Below are 15,093 nucleotides of genomic sequence, written 5' to 3' on the forward strand. Positions count from 1 at the left end.
GAGTATTGTGGAGAAACCCAAAGGTTGAAGAGTCAACCTGGGAGTTAGAAAATGATATGAGAGAAAAATACTCTCATTTGTTTTCTTAGGAGATTCTGAGGACAGAATCCTTATAAGAGGGGAAGGATATAATATCCGGGATATATCGTGTAATTATTTTTTATATTATTATGTGTGCCCAATATCTATTCTGTGAGTTAATTGTTAAGTGTTATCTGTACTTGAATATTCAAAAATAATATTAATTGAGTATTTTAATTTTTATATGTCCAAAATAAAATATAGATAATTGTCATATCTTCCTAATTATTTTTATGTTGATTTATGGATTTATAAGAATCATATGAAATTTCTAAAATCTTTTTCCGGGTAATTAAAATCTATTTTATAAAAACGGGAACCAACCGACGTCAACCGTTGTTACGTTTTTGGAACCCGAAACTCTTCCAAGAACTCCTTCCTAACCTAATTGTAATATTCCGAGCATTTTTCATGTTTCGACTTTTTCGATCCGGCTTACGGTTTGTCCTGCGCGGGTCCCGGCGCAACATTTTCGATACAATATTCATTTCGGTAAATCAATAAAACCCGTATTTTCGATAAACGGGAGCTTTTTATTAAACTATCCCAATTATCACTTCGTAATACGTGTAACCAGGCGCTGAGACCAAGACCGCAGTACAAATTGTACTGATTTGGATAATTATCTCGAAAACCGATACCGTTTGGATCAGTTTTTACAGATAAATGTACTGTTTTATATCCGGAATGATCCAACGGGATACAAATTTTCTGTAATTATAAATAGCCTTTTACCGTATTTTATTTCGTATCAAAATCATTTGCAGATAGTTAATTATATAATTTTCAGAGAAAAACCCTAATTACATAAACTGTTCTAAGAATCAAACAGCAAAACGAAGGCGTTACCGATCTCTGTTTTTAAAGCTTGAGTAACCAAAACGAAGGATTTGAGGTGTTCTATCAGATTCTGAGCTTTATTTCACTGCAGAAATCAAGGGTATTTTTCTAAAAATTTATTTATTTTCGAATTTATTTTATTAAAAATATGAATTTTTGTTCGGATGATTGTTTGTATGATTTGATGATTGCATGTTGTAGAGCTTGTTTTCCTGATGATTTTCATATGTCATACGTCTGATTTGGAGTTCAATAACATGTTCAAATTTGAGTTTAATTTTCGAATTTCAAAATTAGGGTTTATAACCCGTATGAATGTTCTTAATTGAAATTTGGGGGTTTCTTATTCTGTGATAGATTGATGTTGTGTTATAGTGGGTTGTGTTCTCTGTGAAATTTGCAATCTAGTCGTATAAGTTTCATGAACCAACGAGGTCTGTAGAGAAGGGAGTTGTGTTTTGAAGTTTTCCGATGTTCGCCGGAAACTGGAAAACTTCACGGCCAAATTTCGGCCAACTCAGGGATTGTTAGGTTGTTTTGATTGCATGGTTGTGTTCCTGGTAACCTGTAGATGTGATCTGGAGGTGTTGGTGGGGTGAGGACGTCGGGAACATGTTCTCCGGCCACTCCCGACTTTTTCCGGCGACTGGACTGCAAAATTGCAGTTTGGTCCCTGCAGTTTTGAAAACGATGCAGTTTGGTCCCTGTAGTTTCCAGACTTTGCAAAAATTGGATTTCTGTTTTAAAAATGTTTAAAAATCATATTTCCTATTTATTTTTATTATAAAAATTCGTTTTTAATTTCTGAAAATTCTAAAAATTATTATTTTAATTCCGAAAATTATTTTTAATTCACAAATAAATCTGAATTAATTAGTTAATTAATTTTAGTTAATTTTTAATTGATTAATTAGTCAATTAATTCGAAAATTAATTGATTAATTGATTTAATTAATTATTAATTGATTTTAATTAGTTATTTAATTAGATTTAATTATTTAAAAATGATTTAAAAATTCTGAAAAATAGTTTCGAGCTTTAAAATATTATTCTAAATTATTTCCAAGGCTCGATAATTATTCTAAAATTATTTCGGAGCCAGAATGGGCCAACCGAACCCTGTTTATTAACCCGAAATTGATCCAACGACCCGTTTTAATTCCGAAAAATGTTTTAAAAATCATTTTAAATACCCGAAAGTATATTTATGACCCGAGACTTCTTTATAGATGATATGTCATTGATTACGTGATGTATTATGTGTTATACGTGACCTGTTGTTTGACTATCGGTCTATATATTCGGTGTTTACTTGGTTATTGCATAGATTTCAATACGTTAATCGGATTTGGGTAAAACGAAGGGTAGATAGAAGTATGTGTTGAATTGAATCCTGTGAGTTGATGATTGATGGATGCTTATGATATGTGAGCAGAAGAGGCAAGGCGTAGGAAAGGGAAACAGGTAGTTGAGAAGTAAGACGATTGTGATTGAAAGCAAGTGCAGGATAGTAAGCTAATATCAGGCAAGTGTTCTGAACTTTCTCGAGATATTGTAATTCTTGATAGTCTTGTTGACATTGCAAGTGCTTTGAAGCACGGAAACCTAAATCCTGATTTCAGTTATTGTTCTTGAGCTATGAACCATATTCTTTCTAAGCCATTGATTATTGTATACCCAAACACGAACCACAAATCTACGATACTATTCCACAAATACATACAAACTAAATACCAGACACTGAACTGAATTATTATATACTCAATCCATGATATCTTATGCTTTGAAAGACCAAATCCTTGAAACCCTGAAACGTTGTTTCCTTTGTTATCCAATTCTTTCATTACCCAGCATTCAAGCTTTGAAAGTACCTTGTTGATCCTTATAAGGATTGAAACCCTTTCATTGTTAAACATTTATTGTTGTTAATGATTTCGGTTATTGTTTATTATTGCATATTCTGTTATTATGTTAGAATTGGATTGTTTTTATAAAATTGTGGACCAGATTCGTGGTCAGACCATATAATGGTCAAGTTAGGCCAATGTGTGCCTTGGATCCAGTAGTTAGAGCAATGCTGTGTGCCTTGCTCGGGGTTAGTGCGTGACTGATCAGCAGCCTAACCTTGGTTTTAAATTAAAAGTATAATATCCAATTCTAAATCATAATTCATTGTTCACTTGATATCATAACCATATTCACCTGATGATCATTATTCTCAGTTTTGTCATTGTGACTTGCTGAGCTAGTTAGCTCATTTGTGCGATGTTGTTTATATTCTTTCCAGTTAAAAAGGAACCAGTTGGTAAAGAGGATCCCCAGTCCAGCGCGAGAGTTAGGGGTTCAGGTTGAGAAAGCTGAGCTAGTAGGCTTCTTTTGGAATAATTTAAGTTTGTAAAAGTTTGTAATAATGTTTAATACTCAGTTTGAATTTGAAATAGTTGGGATTTGAACGGTTTGTAATATATTAGTGTGTTTGGCTTGTGTGCATACTGTAACCTGTTGCGGTCCGTGGTGGTTGGTAAGTAGGGTCATTGCATATATTATTATTATCTTTATTATTGTTATAAGCAGGTTATAATTAAGGTGTGTGTGTGGACCCCAAACTTCTGACCCGGGTTTGGAGAGCGCCACATTTATACATAAGGGGAATGTACCATTATAGATGGATTTTTTTTAAATAATCTGTATATTTTTTATTTATAGTATGTATTAATAATTTTTAGCACAGGATTTTACATGGTTGGAGATGTTCGAACATGCGAATAATCCGATTTTCACATTTTTATGCTCACCCCTTTGGTTATCGTTTTTTTAGAACTCAAATAAAATATTAGAATACTTGTGCAATGCACGGAATATAAACTTGTTGTATAAAATTCAAAAAAATTGATACTAAATTAGCGTGTTTACATTTAAAGAAAAATACAAAATATATAACGAGATGCCCGATATAATAAGGCAATTTATCAAAAATATAAAATTTTGTAAAATTATTTGTGATTTTATCAACTTCTGATTTTTTTTGCAAAAAAATTATTTTATTCTGAAAGTATTTGTAAAAATACGATATTACGTAATAAGTTGTATTTATTCTAAATTTAGGTTGTATTTCAGGTTGAGCTTTATGTGTTGCATTTTAGGTTACAAATTATTTCGCAAATATTCTTGAAATTTGCAGAACATATTTTCGTAATTATATTTAAAAATTTCAGTTAAAAACGCGGTTGCAAAGTAATTTTAAAGTTGTATAATGTATTTTTTTAAACAGTTTAAAAAAATAATAATAATTTTTTAAAAAAAATTGTAAAACTTTGATATTTATGAAATTGTAATGCTTGATAATATGCAAGCGCAAAATTAATATGTACAGTTCTTTAGCTACCTGTAAATGTAAATGTATGTAAACAGTTTCAGCCTATACAATGTACGCTATTGGTCTAAATGCATTTTTATTTAACAATTTTGGGATCCAATTATACTGTGATACTACTGAAACTATTATCCCACTTTTATATTTCACCTCAGAACCTCAACTGATTCAATTTACTTTTAGAAAAAAGTCAAACGATGTGAACCGAAAAGGTTGACTAATACCCACAATTGCCCTGCAGTCCGGACTTCGGATCCTTCGAAAAGGATATAATTGATTTTTAATTAAATGCAAGAATATTATGAATTTAATAAAATAAATACTTAAATAGAGGGATAAAATAATATAAAATAAAATTAGAAATAATTTATTAAATAGATAACAAAGGAAGTATCTATACTATATTATAATAACCGGAATGGGGAATAATTTGTATTTTGGTTTACCCCTCATTTTGGTTATCCCTTTACATCACAACCGTCGGATCTTTTTCATCAAATAATCATAGCCATTAAATCCGCATACTAAAAAAATACACTCCACAAGTTTTGAGGTTCGAATCCCGTCAACAACAAACATTTATATTATTATTTATAAAAATACATATAAGTTCTCAAGTTCGAATCCCCTTAACATTAAATATTTAATAAACATTTATATTATTTATAAGGATACATATAAATTTTCATATTCGAATCTCACTAAGCAACAACAAACATTTACATTATTATTTATGAATAAGATCTCATCAATCATATACTATTTATACTATTTGAACCTAATTTAAAATTATAATTATATAATCATTATTTAGTATTTAATTATTTATATAGAATTTTAATAAAATTATATGAAATTAAATTAAAAATATATAAATATTAACTAAGACCCGTAGCACGTAACCCATCAATTAGGCTATGCAATTATCGGCCCCATAAAATATTATCGAATATAAACACCGATTCAATTTACTTTAAGAAAAAAGTCAAAGATACTTTAAGAAAAAAGTCAAAGATAATGAACCGAAAAGGTTGACTAACATCAACAATTGCCCTGCACCTGCAGTCCAGATCGTTCGGTAAGCTCCCCATGTACATCTAGTCATCTGTCATCTCATCTGTCATCTGCTACAACATACTCCCTCTGTCCCTCCCATTTATTTACACTTTTCTTTTTTGGATGTCTCATCCAATTGTTTATATTTCAAAATTTTTCAAAAATAGTAAGATTTTTATAATTTTTAAAATAACTGCATCCACTACTTCTCTCCGCTATAACCACTTTATACATATAATATTAATCGGTCCCACTACTTTACTCACTTTTTTAACTTTCCTCCACTATTTTATCATTTTTCTTAAACTTCGCGCCCCACCCAAATGTAAACATTTGGGAGGGACGGAGGGAGTAATATACACTTGTGTATTCTTGTTTAAAAGTTAAATGAATCGATTATTTTACTAAATATTGAATTTTTTGATTAACTATTTTCAAATATAAAAATTACGCCGTAAGTGTTGACTTAGTTGGTTAAATATGAGATAATTATCCTCTTATCACATATTCGAATTTAATTATGCCTCATGAATAAGAACATGTCGCTTAAGTGTTGTTCACGTGGTTTGCAGACTATTGCATGAGTCCGTGAGATTTATCTAGTACGCACTCGAAAGGTAGCGGCTGCAGATTTCTTACGATAAAAAAATAGGAAAATTACGTTTTAAAATAAACTAAATGTACTTTTTAACTATATAATTTTTATTATTTTTGTCAATTATATAATGGATGTAAATTACAGTTAAAATTTGATGAAATTAACGGATCAATAGTTAAATCAATATTTAGGAACGAATGGAGTACCTCAGCATCTCCGATGTTAAGAAGTTCTTAGCAATAATATCTATGTGGCACATAATATAGATAATACGTTAAAAAAATAGCACTCCAATACACCACACCCATTAGCAAAATTATTTAGACAATCTTGATTTATCGACTATATTTATGTGATCAAAATTTCTCTTAGCAAAAATTGTACCTATTTATTATTATAACTAAGTCAATTGAAGTTCACCCCATTCTCCTTATTTAAAATTTTAGTTATTTTCTATTTTAAATTTTTTTTAACCAACCATTATAGTTATTAACTTAAATCTCGTGCGATGCCAATACAAGAAATCTATATTTTACCTGCTAATTGTAAATGTAGCTAAAAGTATAATATTGGTAAATGAATATGTTTACTTACCAATATAGCTTTGGTAGAAATTGTTAGATAAAAGCTGGTAAATAAAGAGTCTTTATCTACAAATATATAAATTGGTAGGTAAAGTGTTATGTAGACCCCACTTGATTAATTTAGTCATCATCTGATGTGGCACAAACTGACATGCAAATGTGGCTCTTATGTGGAATGCCACCTGGAAGATTCTGATGTTCCACGTGGTGTCTCCAGGATATGCCATGTGTTGCCTCTTTATTTTTCTACATGGCACCTCCGGGTCGAACCACGTGGTGTTCTATAATTGTGCCACATGTCACCCCGGTTAGTGTACCATATGGAGTTTTAATTATTTAACACGTGGCACCTTGCAATTAATAACATTTATTTTAAAATTTAATACCTGTCACGTTATACAATTTATTTGTTTGCAATTTTTTAATTAATTAACACTGCACAAATGTAAATAATAAAAATAGTATTAAAAACTACATTTAACTGTTTAATCAGATATAAAAAAAACAAAGATAAAGTATTCAATAACCATCCTAACAATTAAAAGTTCCAAATAAAATTAAAAACAATGTTCTGAACTATCTGAATGTGCATCCGAAGCTTTTTTATCCTCATTTATTGGAGATGTCTGAGGCATGAGATTATTTTGACGTAGTATGCTGACAACCTCGTTGAGACGATTATTAGTGTCATTAAATTGTTGGAGCAACTCTTGGTAGCTTGGTTGATCAGGCTCTGTAAAAACACGATGACTTGGATTATCGGTTGCACATGAACGACCCCATCCACGCAAATGTACAGAATGACGACCAAGTACCCTTTCCATAATTTGCTTATCAGACTTCTCCTCTGGTGTAAAATTCTCTCTTAGAGTCATCATATCATCCTGATGGTATTATTTAGAGTAAGGATTATCAAACATACTAATTATAATAAGTCTATCCTAATTTACATTTCCTCTATTAAGTATGGAAATAAATTAAATTACTCACATATAAATCTTCAAGATCTGGCCCGGTCCATCCCTTTTCTTCATCAAAATGTTGTAGACGCCATGTCTCAATTTGCCCAGTGGAAGACGTTAATGTCATTCCACGTCTAATGTGATGTCGAGGTGTAGATACTGAACCATTTCTAGATGCCCACTTTCTTTTGGCTTGATTTTCGCTGTTTTTTCTTGCTCTTTCCTAAACAAAGATAATCAACCAATAATCACTAACAAAATAACATAGCAGGACTATAATAGAAAATACAAATTAAGTCACCTTAAAATGCTCTGCACTCCAACAATCACATAAGAACTCCCAGTCCTTTTGTTGGTCTTCATTCAAGTCCGCATATCGCTGCTTTCTTTTGCCATCTCAACATCACTTTCACCTCCGATGCGCTTGAAGTATAAATGTAACTTGTACCTATAACTCTTGCTTGCTTTTCTCATCTGATCATCAATACATTCTATGGTTGTTTTATCACTTAGGTCGATATCAAAATTTTCCTACATATATAAAAGCAAATAATATGAAATGATAGCAAGTATCTATTTTCAATCATATAGATGTTATACTACATCGATCATTATCCTCATATGTAAGCATCAAAACTCAGGTGTATCTTATTTCAATTCCTATCAAAATTTTATACAACTAAAATACATGTTCAATCTTAATTATAAAATGTGATTTACTTTTATTGACATTGCGTTTGACACTAATTTTCTATATATAACGAACACATTCCTCTAACCACGTTACTAAGGTTAACTATTTTTATATATTTGTGGTCACTATGCATCAATTATTATTATGATAGGCATTAGTGTTCACAAGTTAAGGAATCAAATCAGGAGGTAAAACATTTGTCAAGTTGATATAATTTAACAAGGTAACCTGTGATACTGGTTGCCAGTTGATAATCACAAGACGCTGCAACTAAAGTCCTCTAAATATACTTAGTCTAGAATATAATCCTATTAAATTTATTGGGATAACGAAAGTAAGAATTAGTGAATGAGTTCTATTACTTAGACATTTTCCTTTAAGCTGATATAAATTATGAAAAAAATGATTTTTTTTTATTTGTGGTTTGAAATGTACTAGAATATCAAACTAAATTCAAACAATCTAATAAAAGTATACTAACATAGTTCATAAAGCTGTTGGAACTAGATTTTCAAGAGAGACCAATCTCATTTAGTATTGCTCTAAACAACTTGTAAACAAGAAAAATACAAGCACCACTAACGAAACCTGCAAATCTGTAATTGAATGAATAAACTAATAAAGATAGTATGGTCTGGACCATGAATCTCTTATTCCTTCCGTCCATTTAGCTTTGGATGCTCCTGCAATGTAGAAAAATGTAACTTAATACTGAATGTTGTCCGTAATTCATAGCTGAAAATTTAGAAAAATCCCGTCAACGTAAAGCAAGAACAATGAATAGCTAGAGAATATATGCTTCTGTGTCTCAATCCATGTAGAATGCAAATTAGATATCAAACATCCAGTAATTACCTATTTATTTGCAACCCTGGTTATCTAATTATTAGGAATCTATTGACAATATACAAAAAACTAATACTTATGTATACACTTCTATAAATCTTACATGTAAATAGAGAGCTTGATATGGTTCTACAAAAACCAGATTAAGAGCAACTCCAAGAGTTGCTTGAGAGACTCCTAAAAAAACTAATATTTAATAGGCTCTGAAGTCACTGAATCATCACTGGCATATTTAGGAGGGTAGATATAGATGCCATTGGAGTTCATAAGAACTGACTAGCAAGATAAGCTCTTAGGTCAAATGAAGTCTCCCTCCCTCCCTCTCAGGCCTAGAGCTTAAAAATATTAAAAGCCAGACTGCTGCAATCATATCCTGAGTATTGTAAAGATTGTTGAGCATGTTTATCAAACTCTATCTATCCGTCTCTTTAAGGATTCATCATATATAGTGATCTGTGATGTACCCATTAACAACTACTTTATCTTCCATTTTTCTCCAACACGAGTCTATTTTATTATGGAAAATGTATATGTTAAATTCATAGTCAGAACCTAAAATAGTCCAACGTGTGGATTAAACGATAAGTATTACTTACATTTAATTAACTGATGTATTTGTCAATAAATTAGAGCAAGTGGCAATAGCTCCACACATTATATATTAAAAAGGAAATAAACCATACCTGGTACAAACATTAGTACCTGGAGCTCTGCGTTAATTTCCAAAGAAACACTCCCCTGCTAAAAGCCCTTGAATAACAAACATAACTAGCACCAATTAAGAACATAATTTACAAGCCTTGTAGAAATCAAGTAGAAAACAAGAAAAATAATATAAATGGAAACATTACATGTGCTAATAAACATTAATATCATCATGCTTCTGATTCTGTTTCCGAGGCTGCCTCATTGTCGTCATCACTCGAACATAGCAGTTCATTGTTACTGAAGAATCTATAACCATCATCATAAACTTCATTTTACTCATCATCGTCTTGATCAGCTTCCACACCAGTAGGCAACTTTTCATTTTTGGAGAATAGATAACAACAAGTTGGCTTGGAAGGGTTGCAGATGCAACATCTCTACGGACCAGTGATGAGCTTTCAATTAAATCGTCAACTGGTTAAAAAGGTGGTAATTGAAATGATTCTTCTTCCTGGAATACATCATTATCCGGTTGTTCACTAACCAGCTCATATTTTTCAGGAATATCAAACACAAAATGATGATTTACTTTTTGAACAAATATCCAATTCGAACCACGCTTCATATCAAGCAAATAGAAAACTTGTTGGGCTTGAGTTGCCAAAATAAATGGTTCATTAGAGTACCAATCAGTTGATGTATTAATGGATGTCAAATTGTTATTCATATAGATTGATCTACCTTTGGGATTTGAGTTGTACCACTTACAGCGGAACAAGAAAACTTTTCGATCAAACAGGAAGGACAACTGCATAATCTCAATCAGGACCCCATAGTATACGACGTCATCATTATCATGATCACCTTCTGTGCAGACACCTGAACACTGGGTTCGAAGAGTATTATCATACTCTTTGCAATAAAATCTCACACCATTTACAATACAACTTTGGTAACTACTATATCGTTCTAATGGACCCTGAGATAAAGAGTACAGATCATCATTGACTTTAACTGACTTTTGCATTTGCATTTCAGATACCTGTATAAGGATATATCAATGATTACACAACTTATAAATAAAAATTCAATTCAATCATTAAATCATTAAATGCAAGCTCACACCTTCTTTTTAAACCAACGTGGGAATTCTTCTCTTTGCTTAATACCAATATCTAATTGTGAAATGCCTCTTTCTACCAATGTATTTTTGTGATCACTACAAATCAAGCATCTGATTCATCAAAAAGTAAAAAATACAATTGAAAATATTTACACAAACTAAGAAAGTTATAGAATCAATTAAAATGATATTAAAAAGTTTACTTACTTGAGATATTCTTGGATTACATCTACAGAATTATTTAAAATGTACCACTTAATTGTATTCTTCCATCCCCTCAATAATTGGGTAGATGCAGCGCCCAATGGACGAACACATGACCTAAAAACATCCATTTGATGATTTGGAACATGTATATCCCAATTACGTTCAGGTTTGGAGTATCTTGTTTCTAATTCAAAAATATATATAGAGAGAAAAGTTACAGCTTCATCCACGACAAAAGCTTCTGCAATTGAACCATCTGGTCTAGCCATATTGCTGACGTAGCTCTTGTACAAACCCATATGACGTTCTGTCCCAAACATCCATCTTGGGTTAACCGGGCCGCCTAGCAACACCTGGTCAGGTTGTACACAAAGATGAACCATTATAGTAAAAAAGGCTTGGGAAAATATTTTCTCTAACTTACATAAAATTATTATAATTCCCGATTTTAATTCCTCAACATCAGAAATTCGTATAGTTTTGGCACAATTTTTTTGAAAAAATTGACATAGCTCAATCAGTGTGCCATGAATGTTTTTCGTCAGATAAGGTTGTATTGCAATCGGCAATATCTTATGAAGTAAAACATGGCAATCATGGGTTTTATTCCTTTCAGCTTGTTACCATTTGTAACACATCGACTAATATTTGAAGCATATCCATCTGGTAGCCTTACACAATTAATAAATTTACAAAACCCCTTGCATTCTTCTTTTATAAAAGTATAACTAGCATGGGGTTTTTCAAATTTATTATTTGCTATCTTTTTCAACCAAAACTCTTTACGAATATTTAAATCTTGCAAATCTTTACGAGCTTTCAAATTATCTTTAGATTTACCTTCAATGTCCAAAAGTGTGCCGACAATGTTATCACAAACATTCTTTTCTATATGCATCACATCAAGATTGTGGCGCAATAAGAGATTGGACCAATATGGCAAGTCAAACAAAATACTTCTTTTACTCCAATTTAAGTCATTTGCTCCACGTTTTTGTTTTCTGGACAAATTGTTTGGTGATTTACCAGTTGTACGTACGGGCACTTCCTCCAACTGCTTTAAAATATCTTCACCTGTAAAATTTCTTGGAGGACCACGAAATTCACTAGATCCATCGTATTCTTTGCTTTTTCTCCAAGGATGATCTTTATTTAAATAACAACGGTGGCCAGTGAAGTATTGTTTGTCTGTTATCCTTCTCGATCTTGTATCTTCCAAACACATTGGACAAGCTAATTTTCCAGCAGTGCTCCACCCAGACAAGTATGCATAACCAGAAAAATCATTAATCGTCCATAATACCGCTGCTTTAAGTTTAAACATACACCCCTTATATGAATCATATGCATCAATCCCATCCCATAACTGTTTTAGTTCTTCAATTAGTGGTTGTAAGAACACATCATAGTCTTTTCCGGGTGACTTAGGACCTGGAATTAATAAGGACATAAGGTAGTTTGTACCATTTGGGGAAGCCCAATGTGGCATGTTATAAGGAATCAATATCACAGGCCATAAGCTATATGTTGATGTCATATTAGAAAAAGGGTTGAACCCATCTGATGCCAACCCCATTCTTACACTCCTAGAGTCTGCAGCAAAGTCAGGGTATGCATTATCAAAATGCTTCCATGCCAGCCCACCAGCTGGATGACGTAATATACCAGGTTCATTTTTACGTACTTCTTTATGCCATCGCATGTCCTTTGCAGTGTGTTTTGAGCTGAACAATCTTTTAAGTCTATCCTTTAATGGGAACCATCTAAGTCGTTTATGTGGGATCTTATTTCGTTTATAATGACTAGATTGACACACTGGACATGATGTAGCATTCACGTTTAGACCGTAAAAAATAGCACAATCATATTGGAAGACATCAATGTGCTCATATCCTAGACCTACTTCACAAAGAAGCTTCCTTGTATGGTAATAATTCTCTGGACAAGAACTATGTTCAGGCAAGATCTCTTTTAAAAACTTTAATATATCCTCAAATGCTTTATCAGTCATTTTATTTAGCACCTTTATTTTCATTAACCTTACAACCGCACTTAGAACAAAGATTTTGCATTTGTCAAACAAAGGCATATGAAGAGATTTAAATAAAGCATCATACTTTTCATTCACTTTAGATGAAGAATCCTTGATAAGATCACTAGTCGGGCCAACATCGAAATACTTTGTATTATTAGCATCATTAAGACCTTCAGCCAAATCGTCTTGTTCATCTCTTGAATCCCAATCTTGATCATCAAAAATCACCTCATCTTCTAGGTCATCAATCTGCTCACCATGATAATACCATATCTTATAAGTACTTAAAAAGCCATGAGTGACCAAGTGTAGCTTTATCACATTGAGGGCTTGTGATTGCTTATTTATACATCGACAACAGGGACATAAAACCATGCCTTTGGAATTCACAAACTTCTTTGCAACACCTATAAATTCAGATACGCCTTTTGTATATTCTTCTGATAACTTATCTCGTATATTTATCCATGAGCGATCCATGTCCTTCCTGATCAAATTTTAACTTATTAAAAAAACTTACTAAATAACAAAGCTAACATACATGATGCACATCATATCCAATTCGAAATATACAACTATATAAATGTAGTCTTACTACGGGTAATAAATCTTATACAAGTACAGTTTGCACTTCCGATTCTCGAAATATACAACTATATCATATTTAGCCAAAAAGAAACTATATGTATCAGAATTTACCAAGACATTAAGGATCCACTATATATATTTACCATCTAAAGAACAAATGGTCGATGGACTAATAATCATGTTTACATGTGTATAGCCATAAATAATTAAAAAGGTAATATTCTGCAAATATATCACCAAGAACAAACTCAGATCCTAGCTTTAAGTGAATTTCATATTTTAGTTGCCTCACCTACATGATTTTCACTCCCCAAAGTGCTTCCTGTTTTAAGAACCATTTTTCATGATTTAATATTTGAATTTGGTTCGAAATAAGAACTAGATAATTTATTTCTTAACAATATTTTCATCAATATTCTTCATAAAATATACCAGAAGTAAAAATACCAATAAAAATAGTTTGATATCTTCCTGGACTTATTTATATAAAATCTCACGAGTATGTAACATATATACATTTAATCTACAATTAGCAATAGCAAAAGAAAGTTGGAGACATACATAATTGGGAGGAAACATATATAAAAGATATATCATTTTTTACAATACTTTTCTTTAAACATTCCAAGAATTTGGGATTCAAATTTTGTAGAAGTAAAATTTGTAATTACCCATTAACTAGATTATATTTTCCAATTGCGAATTAGTCATCAAACATAAATCTACAATTATAACTATAAAATTAAAGAATCAATCAAATTCATATATATAACCATCATCGGTTAATTTACATATATTTGAAATTAGCAAAGGTGTATACACACACCTCTATATGTACAGAAGAGTTCAAGAATATTTACCTAGAACAGATTTGGATGACTAGGGATAAAAGATCAACTTATATCTCTTTCTCTTCTTCTCTTTGAGAAGTCCACTCTCTGACAAATTTTAGATACTTTCGTTCAGAACTCATAAACAATGACATGACCTGAAAAATTGAAACAGAGAGACAGTTTAAGAATATATAATAATTATTGTAATATAATGATGTGTCAATACATTTATTTCTGATATTTATTTATAATTGGACACGTAAGATTATAGGGGATGTCCTATTTACGCATCAACAATAATTTTTAAAATAATAATAGGATAGAATAATATTAATAATGTATAAGTAAGTTACTATCTTTACCAACCAACTTTTATTATTAATTTACAATTGTTATGTACAACAGGCCATTTAGCTACTGATACCCTTTACCAATAAATATTAGTAGGCAAAAGCGAGTTTTAGCTACCAATATTTATTAGTGGATGAATTATTGGTAGATAAATGTCAAATTTCTTGTAGTGTGAACGGATTTTCGTTAATATTTAAATTTTTTATTTGTCCCATCATATTATAATTAAAAAATACTTATATAAATATATAATCACTATCTATCTATACTTTCA

At 31.3% G+C, this 15,093-nt stretch overlaps 1 protein-coding gene across 16 annotated transcripts; it reads right to left on the reverse strand.

Annotated features, from left to right (window-relative positions):
- Nucleotides 1-7,076: 7,076 nt before the first annotated feature.
- LOC141720881 (uncharacterized) lies at nucleotides 7,077-14,650 on the reverse strand. Of its 16 annotated transcripts, none has more exons than XM_074523539.1 (12): nucleotides 14,496-14,650; nucleotides 11,853-13,534; nucleotides 11,231-11,365; nucleotides 11,013-11,126; nucleotides 10,808-10,916; nucleotides 10,424-10,724; nucleotides 9,886-10,193; nucleotides 9,737-9,784; nucleotides 8,777-8,871; nucleotides 7,796-8,025; nucleotides 7,523-7,717; nucleotides 7,077-7,416 (listed from the first exon to the last, which is right to left on the reverse strand). In XM_074523539.1, the coding sequence occupies exons 2-3, from the start codon at nucleotides 13,525-13,527 to the stop codon at nucleotides 11,343-11,345; spliced, it is 1,698 nt and encodes a 565-aa protein (XP_074379640.1). In that variant the 5' UTR covers nucleotides 13,528-13,534; nucleotides 14,496-14,650; the 3' UTR covers nucleotides 7,077-7,416; nucleotides 7,523-7,717; nucleotides 7,796-8,025; nucleotides 8,777-8,871; nucleotides 9,737-9,784; nucleotides 9,886-10,193; nucleotides 10,424-10,724; nucleotides 10,808-10,916; nucleotides 11,013-11,126; nucleotides 11,231-11,342. The 16 variants fall into 16 exon arrangements, with proteins under 16 accessions (XP_074379640.1, XP_074379636.1, XP_074379642.1 ...); XM_074523535.1 differs by having other exon boundaries at nucleotides 7,078-7,416; nucleotides 9,718-9,784; XM_074523541.1 differs by lacking the exons at nucleotides 7,077-7,416; nucleotides 7,523-7,717; nucleotides 7,796-8,025 and having other exon boundaries at nucleotides 8,673-8,871; nucleotides 9,718-9,784; nucleotides 11,853-13,296; nucleotides 13,425-13,534.
- Between the last annotated feature and the right edge of the window lie 443 nt (nucleotides 14,651-15,093).

This window comes from Apium graveolens, chromosome 4 (genome assembly GCF_009905375.1).
Source record: "Apium graveolens cultivar Ventura chromosome 4, ASM990537v1, whole genome shotgun sequence".
Classification (NCBI taxonomy): Eukaryota; Viridiplantae; Streptophyta; class Magnoliopsida; order Apiales; family Apiaceae; genus Apium; species Apium graveolens.